The 20,095-nt window shown below is 37.3% G+C and overlaps 1 protein-coding gene across 1 annotated transcript in view; it reads left to right on the plus strand.

The window, feature by feature from the left end:
- LOC139732981 (WD repeat-containing protein 19-like) overlaps positions 1-20,095 on the plus strand; it is a 40,626-nt gene that overhangs the window by 7,892 nt on the left and 12,639 nt on the right. Inside the window, exons 7-15 of the mRNA XM_071643818.1 lie at positions 204-377; positions 2,035-2,278; positions 6,304-6,418; positions 8,329-8,364; positions 14,556-14,662; positions 15,169-15,174; positions 17,902-18,024; positions 18,823-18,972; positions 19,652-19,799. Coding sequence (XP_071499919.1) covers positions 204-377; positions 2,035-2,278; positions 6,304-6,418; positions 8,329-8,364; positions 14,556-14,662; positions 15,169-15,174; positions 17,902-18,024; positions 18,823-18,972; positions 19,652-19,799 — 1,103 coding nt within the window. The remainder of the gene's footprint in view (positions 1-203; positions 378-2,034; positions 2,279-6,303; positions 6,419-8,328; positions 8,365-14,555; positions 14,663-15,168; positions 15,175-17,901; positions 18,025-18,822; positions 18,973-19,651; positions 19,800-20,095) is intronic.

Raw genomic sequence — 20,095 nt, forward strand, 5'->3', positions numbered from 1 at the left:
ATTTGTCTTCATCTGTCACCTGTTGAAAGCCTGCGTTTATGATATGGTTTGTAACAACTCTGCAATAGAACTCAACATCTAGCAATGCTTCTTGGGTTAACCGTAGGGAATAAGTAAGGTACAATAAGTTATTTGCATGCTCATTATCTAGGCTCAGACACTCTTCAGGTGTACCATTTTACTTCATTGATGTTTCTATGAAGGTATGGAGACGGCTACATCATGCTGGGTTTTTCCAACGGCTTCTTCATCGTCATCTCGACCCACATGAAGGAGATCGGCCAGGAGCTGTTCCAGGCCAGGAACCACAAGGACTCGCTGGCAGCCATCGCCATCTCACACTCTCTCAACAAAGCAGCCTCGTGTGGCGACAACAGGTCAGAATGAAAGCCAGCAACATACACGCCACCTGCAGCCACAAAATCCCTGTTAAAGTCCCTATATACTAATAATATGATTTGTGGCATTGTCTGATTCTTTAGACTTTTAAGCATTCCAGTGATTCATAATTTGTTCCATTTTCATTACAGAAAAGTTATCACACACCTGCTCAGAAAGTTAGCAAGCTCGTAAGCACACTGTATTGAAAATTGGCCGCAAAGGATAGATGCAGTCGAGGATGTTGGAGATTCAAGCATTTAGGTGCAATAGGCCAATTCAAAACACCACAGTAACATGCCTCATGAAGAGAATTTCAGACATTTGTAAACTGTGAAATTTGGATAATATTTAGTTAACCCTAACTAGGCCGGGCTATTTAGGTAGATGATAGAGCCGGGGGGGGGGGGGGGGGGGCCTCCCAGGCCCCCCCTCCGGATCTCGGCTGTCGACCGCGCGATCGCGATGAAAATTGGCACACGCATTGCCTATGATGTAATCTAAAGTACCATGAAGTTAATTTTTTCAAAAATTATCGCATTTACACTAAATTATGCTAATTTATAATGCATAATGATGCATGAAATCAGACAATTTGGTATAAATCACTACATAAAGCTCAAAACAGGCACATTTTTGGTGTAAATATTCTTTTTAGTGTCCTTAGCAATTGTAAGAGAAAAAAATTGCACAATCAGAAAAAATTTCCTAAGTATTTCATTGTTTTTTGAATTTCTTATATATTTCTTTGCTTTTTTGACTTTATGTTTTTCATTGTTTTTTCGATGAAATTTGTCCGTGACATTGTTCTGAACAAGAAAATGTGTTATTAATTGATTTTGATCTATAAACCCCCAAAATAATCATGCTTTTATGAAATTTGCCTATAAACACAGTTTGCATTGAAATTGTACACAAATTCACGTTTTTGAGCAATTTTTGGTCTGACATGCACGTGCATATTTATGCGCAACTTTGGAACCGTGTACTTGGGCATCGCAAATTTGGTGTCAAAAGATGCGGGAGACTCGAAAGAAAAAAGTCATGAAACGTCGCGGCGATAGCTTCTCGCGATAGCGATACATTGCGCGAAACGTCGAGGCCCCCCCCCCCCCCCCCCCCCCCCCCCCCCGGCCTAGTTAGGGTTAAGATTTCAAACTTTTGATGTATGAGTAAGTATGAGATTTCATATTTTTCTGCCAAATCACCAAATTTTTCAGTTTTGTATTGAACTATGGTGTGTGTGACTTTGTTAGGGTAACACGATGGGTCATGGTGCTGATACTGACTGCAACCCTTGCTCTGTATTATGGTTTTGGCCATACTTGTGAACTTTCTTTCAATGGTCTTTCAAGTTGATTTCAAAGCTGACTCTGTTTTAGAAGTTAGGTCAAATACTCTTGAAATATTTCCTTACAAAGGTGCCATGTGTCAGAGGATTTTCATAGAATTGTTTGCAAATATGTGAGAGGTTTTACTAAAATAGACGCTTTTTAGAACGTGTTCTGGCTTGTAGAATTGTGAGTATTTCAAATGGGTATGGTCCATGAGGAAAGTGTGTCATTGATTTTCATCAATGTGTAATGTGACACTTTATCAAGTCTATCACAAGGTATGTGAAACATTTTTACAATGTCCAATCTTCCCCTACGGCAGCATCAAAATCCATGATCTGTCTGACCTGAAGGAAGTCTATGCCATCATCAACCTGGAAGACGAGACCAAGGGTCTGACAAACCTGGACTGGACGCAGGACGGCCAGCTGCTGGCCGTTGGCACGCAGAAGGGCAGCGTCCATGTCTACTTGACCAAGCTGCCCATCCTAGGGGACGCCCATGGCACTCGACTGGCCTACCTGACCTCTCTGTTAGAGGTTACTGTGGTGAATCCCATTGAGCAGGTGAGAATGGGGTGCTGCCAATTGCCCCACCCTCCTTCCCCTGTAACACGTATGTTTTCTTCCCCACCCCCTCCCGTAATCTTTTTTTTCCCTGTAAGTGACTTCTTATTCTCATTAGTTGTCTCGATGAACAACATGCGATCATATCACAACGTTATAAATTTTTATATCTGACATTAAGGCACCAAACATCCACTCAGAAAGGCACAAATGATACCTTTTTTTATTGTGTATGATGGGGTTTATAAAGTGTTTTCAACATCATTTTCTCTCAAAATAGGATATTGATATAGTGGTAGTTGGAGATGAATGAAGTTGGAAGAACGAGGCAGTGGATAGTATGATGCACTAACCAGCACTATTCATTCCATGTTTCCGTTGCAAAATATTCTTTTTTTGTTCAGTTTATTTGACACACTCACAATTCTTTTTAATTGAACAACATTTTCATGAGCACCACATTTTGCTGTGATTGTGAATCATATTATCACCAAAGTGTCTTTATAGTCAAAATGGAATAAAGACAAGGAGCAAAGGAATCATTTTTTAAACACCATAATTCTATGAGAAATTTGCATGCTTCGTTTCAGATTACTATAACATAGTTCAGTAAACGTTTGCATGCTTTGTTTCAGATTACTATAACATAGTTCATTAAACATTACATAGGTCTAAAACATTGTAAAAAACAGTATACCTTGTACCAGTCTGATTTATTAAATCTTTGTGGATGGACATTTGCTAACCCTTAGGGTTTTTAATGTTTTTGTTTTTTGTTTTTAGCTCCTAAAGCACATACTATGAATGAATTCTATAATGTTGTTTCCAGAGACTAAACAAGATGTTATAAAATGTAAATTAATTCCAGTACTGGATGCAGTTATCTGCATCTCAATCTGTGTGGTGTACTGTGCATCTATAGAGATGAAAGAGAAAGTGTCGAATGTAGTAATTTTGCATCCAAGCAAACTGTTGGTCCAGTGTGATGTATACACAGTCCGGTATTGAAGTGGGCCATAGGCCGGTTGAAAACCTCACCCTCCCCTTAGCACGTCCATGTTGCCCACTCTGTCTCATCACTCACCATGTCACCCACTAACATGTCTGTCCTCGTGTGGACCATACCACCTTGACTATGTCAGAGACGTGTTGGCCGGATGAAGGCAAGTAGCCCATCTTCGTGGCGTAATCTTCTCAAGCTGCCCTTGTCTCCGTTGTAATGCTTGCCATGATAGACTAGTAGATCTCGCCGTTTTTCCTCTTTTTTCGTCATTCTTGAGTCAGCTGCTGCCTCGTCCTGGCCCTTGATGGTGTCTTTCTCATGTTTCTTCTCATCTTCTTTCATTTCTGCATCACTTTCTTCTTGAAGGGGGAAAAAATGTATTGATTATGACAGATGCCTATCTTTGATATCAGCAAGGACTTCGGATCCTTTCTATCACACAATTTTAATTACTGTAGAAGTTTGATTACCTACTTGAGTCTGTTGGATGTTTTACTATTATTACTTTCTTGTTCATATGTATCTTATTTTTCTTTTAGTCTGCATTTAGCCTGGTCCATTAAACATTTTTTTTTTTTTTGCTTTTTTCTACCAGAGATATATTGTATGTTTTTATGTGAATGTGTTTTCTCTATCACCCCTTAAAGATAATAAAAAGTTTTGGTACCTCAAAAGTTTCCCTGAATTTCCTTGTCTTGGTTTGTGTTTCATGTTAAGGTACATTGTCTGTGAGAATTACTCGCCCCAAAGTGCTCTCATGTCTTAGTAATCATGCAATAATGGTTTCGTACCAGAGCCGCCGCTGTACAGCGTCGATAAATATTGTACGAAACCACTGACTGCGACCAGCAGCGTGCAGCCCACTGTACGCATAGCTAACTGCGACCAGCAGCCCCATACGCATAGCGTAATGGGGCTTCGCATTGTAGCATTCAGGATCATGACAGAATTAGTATCACGGGTAAATGTCAACTTAAAATCCAAAAATTTCTTCGATTCGAAGACTTACCAATTAAGTTGAAGTATTGAAAACAGGCTTCGAACAACGTTTGGTTCTGCCAATAGCCTAGTCCCTTTCTTTTCGAATTGATGACTGAATGTGACTCGGTCGAGAGGACCTTAGGAGAGCTACATACATTGTACACTGACTACTACGGCCAGCGCATGCGCACACAAACATCTTATCCGTTGATGGATTTGAAATTTGTGCGCATGTGAAGTGTTCACATGCACTGGCTGTAGTATTCAGTGTACAGGTAGCTCTCCCAAGGTCCTCTCGGCCAGTCATCAATTCGAACAGAAAGGGACTATAGGAAGAACCAAACGTTGCCCGAAGCCTGTTTTCAATACGTCACCTTAATTGGTAAGTCTTCAAATTGAAGAATTTTGGGGATTTTAAGTTGACATTTATCCTGCGATACTAAATCTGTCATGATCCTGAATGCTACAATGCGAAGCCCGATTACGCTATGCGTATGGGACTGCTGGTCGCTATGCGTATGGGGCTGCTGGTCACAGTTAATTGCATGATTACTAAGACATGAGAGCACTTTGGGGCGAGTAAGTCTCACAGTGTTAGTTATATGAAAGGTACTTTAACCTGAAACACAAACTAAGACAAGGAAATTCAAGGAAACTTTTGAGGTACCAAAACTTTTTATTATCTTTAAAATACCGAGGATACAATTATTGCACAGTAAAATAGGTTATTGTTCAAATAAGTGATTAAGAAATCAGCATTACCATTGCTGTGGCAGTGGTATAGATATTCGAGCTAACCTGTACACATTGTATTTAGGGGTTACATTGCTTGTAAACTTTTCACTCTCAACAAGTTTTAGCCTGTTTATTCTTCATATTACTGTGATAAACCTTTACTCCGTTTACCCATTCTTACCAAATCTGCCTTCTGATTAAAAAAGTTGTCTTCATTAAATCACAATCATATGTACTTGTGTGTCTGTTCGTCGGCTTTTGTGATTAATTGCCTTCAAAGTTTTACTTTTGATATGTCTTAAATTGAAAAATGTGTATGGCATCCAGGAATACAGGTAGAACCTTCTCAGCTCCTTTTCATGTTGATTAATGATATTATTTGATATTATTTTGTAGTTGCATGCATTTTCAGTCATTGAGTATAAGAGACTATGGGTTATGTAACTTCTATCTCAGGTATTCTGCATTTCATGCCAGGTATTAATTATCTGATATTCTCACTCTTAGTGCTACTGCATTCTTTATATTTGCTTGCAAGTAAAATGCATCATTTTTTTTTCTTTTCCTGTGCATCACAAACTTGACTCTTACAATACAAATGCATTTCAGGTTCTATCTGTGAAGGATTATCTAGTGCATGCTGTATTCACCATATTTTATGGTTGCATAACTTAGAATTTTTAGGAATATAAGAGGTGCATAAGCATTTGAATTTCGGTCACTTGATATACTAAAATAGTTCTGGATAAACATACAATATTGAATTTATAGCCTTGTAACAACATAAACTTGAAAAGTAAATGAGATTCATTAAATCCTGTTTAGGTCATTTTTTATCTCAAGTCAGCTTATTACACTGTACTAGAAAATCTGTAATAGCAATCTTTGTCTATTTGGCATTCAATGGTATTAAAGTCGACACATGTAAGAGGTGGTAAAGGACACAGGATTGTACCAATTTTTTGTTCGGAGGTACTGGTATATGCAGAGGAGAAATTGTAAGGAGTTACCATCACACTTGCCTATGGCACACCTCATAACTGTTGCCATGGCTACAGTTTATAATCACAGTTTTCATAATTGACATCAGAATAGCCACAGGTGAAAAGAATCTGATAAAATATTTCATGTGGAATTAACCTGTTTGAATTTCTAATTTTTAAGGAGAACATACATGTTCTTTTAAAGTGTTATCTTCCCAATCAAGTGAATTCTCAACTTGGAAGTAGAACAAAATCTCTTCAGTATCATCCTGATGAGAATACTAAAGTCATGTACTTACAAAGAACTTTTCTTTTTGCCTCAGGAACCAGCTATTCCCATCGGTATCGAGGTGGAACCCACGTTTGTTGCCCTCGGACCCTACCATCTGGCTGCCGGCATGAATAACCGGGCGTGGTTTTATGTGCTCAGCGACAAGGGTAGGTATCTGAATGCTGACACACTCTTTTACTGATTTTATTATCCACATTTCAGTCTTCTCCAAACTTCTTCAGAATTCCTTTATCATCAAAGAATATTGCCTGTGTGTTTTTCTTTGCACCACACTTTGTGTACTTCAAATCAGACATTTGCACAGCTCTTTTAAGGTGACTGATGAAAACAATAAGAACAAAAACAACATTACCATTTGTTTTAAATTCTAAAAAAAACAAACCTTGAATCGTCTATTTGACTGATGCTATTGCTGTAAACTAGAAGTGGATATTTTCATGTGACTAGTTTTTGATGCTCAGCTGGATAAGAAGAGTTTTACATTCCGCGGAATCAGGACATCAATTATTGGAACATATGGCAAGCAAATATATTTGCATGCTTTTATTTTAGCCCTAATTTCTGGTTGCACAAAATGCGTGAAATTTTCAAGACTGCGAAAATTTCCACTTTTACAGTAAATATATCTCAGAGGAGTTGTGCATTTAGTGTACTATGCACTTTTTATGCCTCCGCCACAAAGTGGTGCCGGAGGCATTATGTTTTCGGGTTGTCCGTCCGTCCGTCCGTCCGTCCTTCCGTCCTTCCGTCCGTCCGTCCGTCCGTCCTTCCGTCCTTCCGTCCGTCCGTAATGAATTTTGTGGACAGGGTAACTACCAAAACCTTTTGAGGTATCCTAATGAAACTTGGCATGTATGTGTATTATGGGGTGAAGTTGTGCCTATCAACTTTTGGGTGCACATGCTCAAGGTCAAAGGTCAAAAGGTCAAGGTCAAATGCTTAAAATTTCACTATTTCTCCCATATCTATGCAATGCCTGAAGATATTTTCTTGAAACTTAGTGTATACATGTATTACCAAATTAAGATTCTCTGGTGAAAGTTTGGGGTCATGAGGTCAAAAGGTCAAAGGTCAAAAGGTCAAGTAAAATGTTAACATTTCACTTTTTTCTCTGTATTTTGGAAATTGTTCAAGGTATCTTCATGCAACATAATATATATGCATGTACTGACTGGCAGTGGTTATCTAGGGAATTTAGGGTTCATGGAGTCAAAGGTCAGGGGTCAAAGGTCAAGGGCAATACTTAAAAGTTTTACTGTTTTCCTTATATTTATGCAATGCCAGCAGGATTATTTTTTAAACTTGATGTATGCATGTATAACCCAATAGACATTCTCTGGGATTTTTTTTTGCCAAGAAGATCAAAGGTCAAAAGGTCAAAGATCAATCGAAAGTGCTGAACTTACTTCTTTCTCCATATCTCGGAAGTGGCTCAAGACTATCTTGAAACTTAGTACATATTTATGTATGTTCTGACTGACAGTGATTCTCTTATAAATCAAAGGCCAGATGAAAATGATAACAATTTACTGTTCAATACAGAAATTGCACTTTTTCTCCATACCTTGAAAATTACTCAGTGCATAAACTTATGAAAGGGTCCCCAAATACATGCTCTCCTATTCATCCAATTAAACATAGGTCAAGGAAGGTAAACATTCAATACATTTGTGACAAACATGTCATTTTAATATTTTGCCAATTTTGTGAAAATGTAATCACACATTGTCCACATGTACTATAGACCTATTAGGAGAATCATGCATTATGGCGGAGGCATACCAGTCGCCATAGCGACATTTCTAGTCCTAACTAAGGTGTGTTTAACAGACGTCAATCTTAGCTCTGAGATTATGATTGGAGGTGAACACATCTAAAGGAAAGTGTCTAAAGGAAAGTGTACCCCAAGTTATTAGTGATTAGATGAAGCAAATGTGGGTCATGTAACAGTACACTAACATAGAACAGTATTTGAACACAATCACAAATGTCATTTGCAAATATATATGTGGTGAGTGGAATATTTCTCACAAGCTTACCTTATGTATATATGCAGATTATTACAGTTTACAGAGCCCGCAGAAAGGATGGTGTAAGTTCGTAACATGTCACTTTATTATTACACTATGTACAGTCATTTCATATAAGAAGCAATATCAACATCCTTGCTGCTTTAACCAATTTCTGCCCCACCCCTTCTATTTCCAGTTCCCATCCCCTAATGTATACTAACTGCATTAAACATTTCTATTATGCAGTTATAGTCATTCTTCTCAGAGTAAACTAGATTTCAATCTTCAAGGTGCTTTTTACATGAATTCTACATACATGTATGCTCAAATGTATGCCCTCTCTTGCCTGTATGTACTTCTGCATATATTCCTCATTTCATGCTGATGTTCATGCCTTCACTTGCATACTGCGTACACTGTACTCATTGCAATTTATGTTTATGAATTGAGTCATAGTCAGAGTTCTACAATTAATTGTTTTCAAACTGTGAAGATTTGTAGCTTCTAAAAATGTATCATTTATCAGCATTTGCAGTAAGGAAAAGGTATTCCTTGAAGTTGTTGGTGTCTTATGGTAACCAGTGCAGTAAAAACTCATACCCATTTGTCTAGACAACCAGAATTCACATTTAAGTTGCATAGTATATCCATATTTGATACTACAACATTATGTACTCACCTGGTAAAACTAAAGCAAAAGGGAAAATGAAACCTGATTAAAAGAAAAGAAAAAAATAGCTTGAAGAGAGATAAGCACAAAACTGAGCATTGCCTATAAAATGAAGGCATTTTTTTTTTTCAGCACTGTTGTACTTGTATATGAAATACTCTTACTATGTATCAATGCAAAGGACATTGCATACTGGCCAGCCAGCTAATTAAGAAGTACTTACAAAGAATGATGACATCCGTGATCAAGCATGAAAGAAAAGTGTTCTGATGTAGGAACCTGACCTCCACACCGAGGATACCAGATATAACAACATTGTTTTTTAGGTTGTCCATCTGTCCGTTCATCAAGCTATTCCACAATGCTTCAAGTGTTCTCAAGCAAATTTCATCAAAAGGGGTTAGGAAAATGAAGTATAGTAGAGAAAGTCACAACCCAAATTGTGGACAATTTAAAGTTTTTCTCTAGATTCAGAAGCAATACAAACAAGTTATATTTCATTGTCCTATTATCTATAGGGGTAGTGAATGCAAAATTATTCAAAAGGTGTGTCCACAATGGGGACCTTAGGGCACGGCTGCTGTGCGCCAAAATGCTGGAAATTTCAGCCGTCACCTCTCTAAGAGATACCAAAAAAATGAAATATTTAACAGAGTTGTGTTTTTCATAACTGATTACCATATCCACTGCTGATATTAACTTTCATTTTCCATTTCTTTTACCCCCTCAAAGATAACTCAAATACATTTCCGGTATTTCATGTGGTATCCATGACCCAAGTTTGTGAGTAGAAACCATACAAATTCTCGAAGTTTGTAAGCACACACACACACACACACACACACACACACACACACACACACACACACACACACACACACACACTCACACACACTCACACACACACTGCTACACACCCACACAAACACAAGCATTTACGTGGAAGCTGGTTTATACAGCTTTCCCTATTTCCGTTGGAACTGTTCTGGAGTCATGTTTGTTTTAATAATGAGGGTGATTATGCTGCAGTGTATTCACACTTGGAATGGGTGTGTGTCATTTGATGGTGGTTACAATGTATAGCAAGTTTCCTTGGCATCATGCATAGTTTATTCAAAGAAACACTCTTGTGTTCATTTGGGGAAAGGCAGTAGCCTGTCTGACTGAACCTTCCCTATTTCTATCACTGTTCAGCTGGAGTGGCATAAGACAGTGGATTTCAGTAGTTCCATGTTAAGTTATCTCTTTTTAAACTCATTTAATCAGTGATGTGTGTGTGTGTGTGTGGGGGGGGGGGGGGGGAGTACTGTAAAGCAAGAAGTATTTGTGGTATGAAATTTTCATGAATTGGAGCCACCGGTCTTCTTGGTGGCGTGAAATTTTCCCGAATTGCTACTGGAATCCAGTGCATTCTAGTGTAGACAAGGGCCCTGTCTTATAAAACTTGTGATAGAAATCAATCAATCACAAATCTCTTGAAAGCTGCAATCAATCGCAACCTGTGATTGATTGATTGCAGTTCTCCGTCTTAATTTCAATAATAACTTTTTTATAAGATGGATTTGCATTCAATCGTATAGTTGTGATTGATTTGAATCAATCACATGTCTTTATAAGACGGGGCCAAGAACTTGCATGTGCATCTTGATTCGTGAATCTTGGCACTCACAAAATGTGCAAAATTAAAATCCAGCCAAAAATTTCTGGTTTTTACAGTAATTTGTAAAAGTTATCTTTTAATGCCTTCAGGCCCCTGTGAAAGTCAGATGCAACAATGCTTTGAGGTTGTTTTACATCCCCTGGTCTCATCATCAAAATGTCAGGAAAATAACTCTGTATTGTGTTTTTCTGATGTTTGAAATTTATGTGAAGTGACCTGAACTGACTATCGGGCTTAAATGCCATGAGATCTGTTTGTCCTCTTTGCCAAAATGAAACTATTTTCATTATTTACAGTCACCCCCATCCTTTGATGGTTGGCAAATTGCATTTACGTGCGCCGAATGTATTTGATTATGACTCTTTACGTATCTACTCTTGGGGGTTTATGGTCTGTCTTTGCACCTCTTGTTGCCTTTCAGTTACATGTTATTGGTACAGACATTTTCGGTGTCTTCAGTATAACATAGTTTTTTATTTTACAGTGAACATGCATTTCAGGGATTTTTTTTTTTTTTTTGGTTGTTTGCACAAGTGATTCTGATGATGTTTTTTTGAGAAGTTTGTGTGTGTTTGTGTTTGTTTTTGTTTGTTTGAGACCTCCAAAGTAGCGGTCCCTTCAGAAAGTATTTTCTCTTTGGCACATGATACACTTCTGTCTGGTTTGGTATATTGTTGATTCAAAGTCAGGTGTAACATGTGAAGCGGGTAGTCGTATCTTGGTGTGTTCAAGTTGTTTTTTTGTTGTGCCAAAGTGTGTAGTGTTTCTCGAAAGGTGCTGGTTAGATTTGTGATAGGATTTTGCTTTTAAATGCTTAATGCTTGAACTATTGTAAAATGTAGCGAGGGTAGAAAATGTTACCAATGTTACCTGAAAGGTTTTAAAGGCTTTTGCTTGTTGAAAACAGATGTGTTGTCCATGTTAGGATTTTCCATCACCATTCTGGATGTTTTATAAGTTGTAGCGGGTTTCATGATCAGCTTACCATGCAGGCCATCATAAAGTACCGGTAGATTTAAAGTGTAAGAAATTTGCGATTAACCCTATGTGTGCTTTGAGTGGCACAACCCCCAAAAAAACAAACAAACAAACTATAAAGTTATGACAATAGGGGAACAAATTAAAGGGAAGCAGTCCTGAGATTTTCACTGTACTGATAATTAAGAAGAGTAAAAAATATAAACTTTCACCAATTTATACGCGTGGACATCAAAAATTGTCTCCGTACGCGATTTTTAAAAAATAATTCCTGCAAGCGATCGTGTAAGAGCCTGCCAAAAGGTGCAACGTCATTGATGCCCTACTCTCAAGTTGACAGCCGTGCCTCAGAAAACCAAATTAAGTGTTCAAAATGATCATATCTGATTTTTTCATAAAATGTGACAATATGTGGTTTTATTATTTCAAACAAAATATTTCAAGCTTATTTATATATACAATTAATATAAAAATAAATAGTAAACATGTATTTATAAATAACTAGGGATGACGAGCAGAACACCGCTGGAAAGAGTTGTGCATCGATGACGCATGACTCTCCGCCAAGACTTGCTCATTTGCAGAGTCACACTTTTTTAACCGAAATGTACGAGCTTATTTGGTGATTTGAAAGTTTGTTTTTGATGAAAGTAGTTCATTGGAGGTACCAACAACAACATATTTTTTTTTAATTTCGTGAGGACTGCGTCCCTTTAATCACTTGTCTCGCAAAGAAAATCATAGTGAGGTGTACGACGTTTCGCTCACTACTGCTGAGCTTCGTCAGGTACAATAAGACACTGTGGTGTGTGCACGCAGGTTATAGCGTGTATGCGGACGTGGTGGTGGGCACGCCGCTATCGGGGCCGGGTCGGGCAGTGCGCCATCCTGTGACCGCTGTTTACAGCGTTCATGCGGACCTCGTTGGTAGCACGCCGTCCCCTGGGACGGGTCGGGTAGTGCGCCATCCTGCGTCCGTTGGTTGCCGTTCCCGAACCGCCGAATCGGGACAGCAACCAACGGAATCGGGACGGCGATACGTTGTTCACATCACTTCAATTTTCTTCGTGAGACAAGTGATTTTTTTGTTCCCCTATCGTCATAGTATTCACCGTGATGGTCAACATCTTCACAAGAAACCATAAAGTTGTAAACACTGTCTGAAGTCTCAGGGACGCACCATGGCAACCAGCAAAAGTTTAGATAATTTATTGGCAGTTGTTGTGGCTATTGGTATTATATTAAGTTGTTATAAAAATTTGTGATATTGTAAAATGTGACTCCACAATACTACTCTGCCACTGGGGATAAACATATCTTAAGTAGCACATCTTCAAAGCCCTGTCCATGGTCAGTAGCAGGGAGAAACAGTCGCCATCCACCTTCCTGGTCAGTAGATAGTCATTTTGAGTCACTTGACTCTCGGCTCCCGTGTCATGCTCATTATATTGGCAGGCTTGTTTAAACAGCTTTATCGTAGCTCTATTTTCATTGTCAGTTTGATATAAGGCAAGCCATCATTCCACATATTATGTAAATGATTTCACAGGAAGGGACATCTGTCTTTTGTCCATTTTATATGAGCCTCTGATTTCCTTTCCACCAGCTTTTCAAACAAATTTTAGCCATTTTTGCAAAACTTGTTCTCAACTTGAAGGCTAACATTTCACAACGAAGTAATGCACATCTTTTTAGATATCAACTTTGTAACCAGTACAGTCTTTGTATTATTAACCATTTTTTCATTTTGCTCATACTGTTATATGTCTCCATTAGCAGTCACTTTATGAATAATCAGAACAAACTTTTTTCCCCTTTAAACTTGTTCTTGTATCTGTATGATATCATGTTTCCATGAATTTCACAAATTTTACACATACAATTAATTTGCATAAAATCATAAGAGGTCTTAAACAAACAAACCAAAAAGCAAAAAAGTTTCATTAGAATCTCAACTGAGAATGTATGTCTGAATTATACTGCAGACTTAAATTCATGTTTCCAAAGCTGCAATCATTATATTAAAGGGATTATAATCACTTCAAGTTTCTCATAGGCTTGTAGAAGACTTTCACATTCTCATCACAGAACTGTGAGGATAGGTTTATCTACACTTTGGCACTGGTGATTCTGGTGCCAGTCTTTGAGTGCAGTTAATTGGAAAGTTTATAGTAATTTAACTTGACTGGGGACAATAAATTTAGTCAATTGCGTAGCCGTCTCCCCCCCCCCCCCCCCCCCTTCTCTCTCTCTCTCACACACAAACACCCACAAAAATGAGTACGTACTATGTAGTAGATGAAATGCAATTGTAGATGGAAACTTGACTTTTTGGGGTTTCGTATGATTGGATCAACTACTTCTCTTTGTATTGTACTGATCACTTTAATATTAGACCATGCTAACCTCTGTTAAATGTGTCCAAGACATCCAAATCAAAATATAATTATTATTTATCATTTACTATGCAAAATGACATCTATTATAACAAGTTCATAATGACTGTCCACCTTTACTTTAAGCAAAGGAGGGTAGGATTCAAATGTCTGATATATATGCTCCAAGTTTGATCAATACGGATGTTTATTGTTCCTAATCTCTACTGATGCCTTCAAAAACATGTGGCAATCAATGCTTCATATAAACCCAAGGGAAAGAGTAATGATATGTTTTTACATCGCTGTGCATTTAATTACTGCTTCTCAAAGAAAATGAAGAACTCTCTTGTGTGGTAAGTATTTTCTAAAAGGGGTCTCCTGTTTTATAATTACCAATTTAAAAAGATACCAATGAAGACTTGATCATCTTTAAATTCATAAGATCATATCAGTCAATCTTTGTCTTTGTGTTCATATGATGACTTTATCATAACTGATCATCTTCTCCTCAGTGTCATTTGTTTGTAAGTGATTTTCATTGTACCTAGTGGTGATCATCTCTTTCTGTTCTTCTGCCTCTCCTAGGGCCCGAGAAGCTGAAGGACCGGGAATACCTGGGAACCATCCAGAGCATGTGTCTGAACGCAGACTATGCCGCCGTGGCCTTTGAGAATAAGGTCCAGCTACACCTGGTGAGAAATTATGTACTAAATCCAGCTTGTTGTCACATGTTCCTAATATTTCATATCTCACATCTATGACATATGTGAAGTCAAATTTGTGCTAGGCATGATATGTATACCGTTGATGACTTTCAGTTTCTTTTGTGAAAGTACCTGAATATTTCCTACAATGAAATGGGTCTTATTTCAGGAAAGAACCAATTTTTATGGGTATCCTAGCTTGAGACTTAAAGTGAATTGATGTTTTTAGAGTGTGCCTGTATGATGCAGAGGAAACATATACTGTTTTTTTTGTACTTCATTTATGACCAATTTTCCTGTATTGCAAAAATATAATATGGATTCCCGTAATATTAACTAGACCATTTCAGCTGTATAACAGTCTACATGATGAATTGCTGTTTCAAACTGAAAATCAAAGAAGAAACATTAGTAGGTTAACAGGAAAACATAATTTCAAGTATATATTAGTTTGACATTTCTTTTTGTTTGTTTGTTTCCTTCTCCTTTTACAGATTCAGGTAATAATATACTTCTTATATTGCCAGCCAGTGATGTGTCAGTTATGCAGTAGTTTAGATTGTAGACAGTTTAATGAGAAAGGAAATTAATGAATCTACAGAAAATGTGTGATCAATATTGCTGCTTCTTTGAGTCTTCTAATTATTGATATGAATGTGCCATACTCCCCCGGTCCCTTGTAATGACAAAATTTCTCCTGTTTTTGTGTCAAGGTGGGGGTGGGGGGGGGGGGGGGGGGGGGCTACAATACAAGGTTACTAGATGTAACATCTGCATTGTATTAGAAAATGCTGTGGACATAATTCCTCAGGTTTTACTCTTTTCATCTTTCTTCTGAAATTGATTTTCCATTTTACCATGGGACCATAAAAAAAACTAATTAGATAAAGTATTCATCTGACTCCTTTGAGATGAAATATTTCATGCAGTGGTACTAGAAGTTCTCAGTACTGACCATTTCTTATAACAATCATATGATGTGATGTATTCTTCTGTAGTAAGTAACCTGGTAACATTCAAATTACATTAAAGTAGACTTTTGTGTAGCTAGGGGTACTTTGGGTGATAAGACTGTACAATACCACAGAAACAGACCTTCCATTCTTTGCATGTCTATATTTTAGCAACATCTATTTGAAAACAGAGTCAACAAAGCATCAAGCCATTAGATACTGTTTTGACAGGGACAACACCTATGTAATATTATCAGTAGTTTATCTTTTAGTGTTTAGATTACGTGTGTATATGCATCTCTAAGGTGCTTTCAATATTAGATGCATGATGATATGCTGTGCTCTTGTCTATACACTGAGGAAGTTTTCAATTTTTTACATGGTTTTGTTTTGTGTCTTTGCCTGAATTTCATGCCTTTCATATGCCAGCTTTCCTGATATAAAGAAGCTTTAATTTCTTTCATACGATGGCATTTCTGAGCTACTCTGTGCTATGCAGAATTTCAATAAATTTACTTGAGAATTACTGAAGTAATATCTGCATCATATTCTAGTTAAAAGAAAACTTAATCATTCAAACTATAATTTCATTGATTAATAAAAAAGAAAGAAAATGAAACACACCTCATAGTACTGATTTTCAAGACTTTCCTTCCATTAGCATCCACGTTGGAAGGAGACATATTGTCACATGCAATCAAGATGGACATTATTGAATGTAGATAATACAATGTGGATGAAATACACACTTTATGAGAAAGAGAAAACAAAAATAAGTTTTCTGAAAACTTCTGGAAGGAGACTAGTGATATTGTTTTGTATCAGTAATGACATTGTTTTTATGTTACCTTATTATTTTTTCATTAACTCTGCTATACATGCTTTCATTCTGCTTGAGAGATAGCACAGATTTGTATGCCAAGTATTTTGTACTCAATTATTTCTAGGCCATTAAACTTTCCATAGGTGTAAAGGCAACTACCGGTAAACAAGGAGGAGTTAATTTTGTCGTAACCCTTTGGGCACTCTGACCTATATACCATTGACACTGTGTGCAGCATGGTAACTAATGTTGCTGACAGGATTCAGTTTCTAATGCATAGATGGTGTTTGAAACCACTTATCTCTATTATTTACGTTGGTGATGCATGCTGCTTGTCAGTGTTTTCTTCATGTCCAGTTTGATGCCTAGATTTCTCTTCATTCATTGATACTCCATGAGATTGGTTGTTCTGCATATAAGCTTGATCTCTCTCTGTCTTGTTCTTTTTCTCTTTTAGCCTTGCCGAATTTTCTGTCCTACTCCTGTGTGTTTTTAAAGCATTATATACATTCTCTTACTGTTGATCTTTTTGAACTCAACGTTTTCTATTCTTTTCTCACGCTGTGTGCAAAGAAAACAAGTGCTACTAGCTGCTTGTAGCTTTACTTTAACAACAGAAATTCTTCCATGCTCAAAGCTACTCTGTAATTCCCTCTGCTACATTAGAATAAAGAGTATCAACATATTTTGATCTGTGTATAATTAAAAATGCTTTGGGCATACACAGAATCTCATACTGAGTTCTCCAGCAACGGAGCTCTATCTGAAGCATAAAGCATTAATGTGTTAAAGTCTGGCATTGACAGAGGTGTGCATTCTACTTCATTACTTATTCGTTTGCTTATTTAGATTTGTATGAAAACAAAACTGGATATTTACATTCAGAGCGCATGGGTCTGCTTTCATAGTGAGCCATGTTGCAAATATCAGATATTTCAGGTTTGAGGTACAATAGTATTACATGGTAAAACAAGTACTGTAGAAGTGGATATATTTGTGTGAGTAATTTTTTGTGCTGAGCTGAATAAGATGAATTTGTGTATGTTTTATACAAGACATTACATAGTGGTGTGTATAGCAAGCAAAAATATTTGCATGCTTTTATTTTCATGCTAGTTTCTGGTTGTGCGAAATGTGCACCACGGAAGTTTCCACTTTTATGGTATTAAGGAACACATTAATATTGAAAATATGATATACACTGTTCATACAATCGGAGGTAAGGAAGTAAGGTTAAACAAAATGATCAAAAGCAAAGTTGATGATATCACACTTTAAAAGCATTTATTGATATATAAATGTACGAAACAAGATTTTAGTAGGAAGCTGAATCTGAAAAGAACAAACACACACACACACACACACACACACATACACACACACACACACAAATATTTTGGAATGTAATCTTGTGCCTGTCCCAATGACTGTTTTTGGCTTGTCTGTTTCAGATCGAGTCGGAAGGAGCGGGAGATAATGAGGACCGTGAGACACGCCTCTTTCCTGACAAAGAGAGCTCCAGCAAGATTACGTGTCATACCATCACCGCTGACTTTCTCATCTATGGCACAAATGTAAGAAACTTAGTGAGAGCAGCTTACAAGTTTACTGTACCGCTGTTAGTGCATCCTTTGCTTATCCTCAACAAGAAATTATGATTTTGAAATGAAAATTGATCTTTCTTCCACAATTTGTTTTTCCCTGTGCTTTAAAGTACTTTATTTCAATTTTAAGCAATGTATTGAGTGAAATGCTTACATTACAATATCTGAATTATTCTGTGACTTGTCTTAATGATAGACCGAAACTTGCTAAAAAAATGTATTCATTTCTTATCCTGATTTCTATTCAAATTTCCATTTTTTGTTATTAAGCATTTTGAGCCGTATTGGAAAAGCATATTAAACACTAATTGTATTGCATTCTATCATATTTAGAGCACAAAACACTGCATGACTACATTAGACAGTGTGATAAAATGTTTTGGCGCTGTGCACAGTAGGTCATATTAGGGATCCAGAGAAGTATGTATTAAGCCAGTTTGTCTATGACACATAGTTTGTATTGTAGATGTATCCATGACCTCCTCATGAATGGATATGCCATGTATCAAGGCTTCAGAAGGTTACTATCTCTTGGAAACTGTGAGCTAAAAAGCCGTCAATCATTTTGATACCTGTGATAGAAACTCACCTGGGTTCCATGTCACACAGAGTTGCGTTGATAGCAACTTTTGCTACAATGGCATAGTGTCATGGTTATGACAAGAATCCTGCTTCCTGATTGGCTGTTGCTACAAGAAGTTGCCATTCTAGCATGACATGCTATCATAAATATCTTTTACGAAATGAGACCCTTGTGTTATCACACAGAACGGGGAGCTGATGTACTTCTTCATCGAGGACTGGCAGTTTGTGAATGAGTTCCGGCACCTGGTGGGCATCAGACGCCTCTTCTCTGACCCAAGCGGCACTCGTCTTGTCTTCATTGATGACAAGAGTGATGGCTTCGTCTACAATCCTGTGAGTTTCCTCATTTCCAGTGATTGGTTTGTGCCTCAAGTCAGAGGATAAGCAAATTAGTTAATCAAACTTGGACTATATAGAATAAGTAATTGAATACCTGAATAAAAGAATGGCCCTAGTCCAAATGAGGCCATCATCTTTAGAGACCTTATGCAAAGTAATGCAAATATAGATAATCATTTAAATGATTATTTTACATTTCAATGTATATACATAACATTGCCATAGCTAAAAGATTCACATGTGTTATTATATTCTTTGTTTCTTTAGTATTGTAATTCTGTTTCATGGACTTGGGTCTTTCTAGTATTCCAGTATGCAATTTCAATGTGGAAATCATCTGCATAATTCTGCATCTGCATAATATCTCTGCAATTTCTGCAATATCTCTGCAATTTCTGTGCAGATGGTTAGAACAAGTGCATAATCCTTTAACTACCTTTAGTTTGTCAGTGGTGCTCAATATCATTATCATCATTATCATGGTTACCATGACAACTTTTTATGACTATTTCCATTATCATGGAAATATTTCCGTTATCTGCCCAACCTGGTGCACCCTTACCACTCCAGTGTATGTTCTGATTTCGAAAAATGTAATATTGATATTTGTGATTGAAAGCCGAATAAATAATAATAATAATAATCATCATCGTCATCATCATCATCTGACCAGGTAAATGACCAAACATTGGAGATTCCAAACTTCTCACCAACAATCAAGAACGTGCTGTGGGAGAATGGCTTCAATTACAAGGGAGTCTTTGTGGCATATGATGAGGAAAAGGTCTACACATACCTCTACTCAAGAGAAACCGTCAATGGTAAGTGGAATTTAGATGGCTCCATGTCTATAATTATTTCACAATTTGTATTCAGTGCAAGTGGTTTGTCTATTTGCATTTGTGTGAACAGCGCACAATGTCTGATTGTGTGTGCGAACACACCCGTAATGTAGAAACACTCTAAAGGAGAGGATATTCCACATCTCATGGAAGTTGGTTTCCTTTCTTCACAGCAAGTTTGTGTCTTACAAGAGCCAAACTGCACTCAGGTATAAACCATTCAACTAAGCAGGGGCACTTAATACTTTTAGTTAAACCTTAATCCAAAATTAAAG

Source organism: Diadema antillarum, unplaced genomic scaffold (genome assembly GCF_040938485.1).
Source record: "Diadema antillarum isolate AM-2024a unplaced genomic scaffold, OU_Dant_1.0 seq00000459_RagTag, whole genome shotgun sequence".
Classification (NCBI taxonomy): Eukaryota; Metazoa; Echinodermata; class Echinoidea; order Diadematoida; family Diadematidae; genus Diadema; species Diadema antillarum.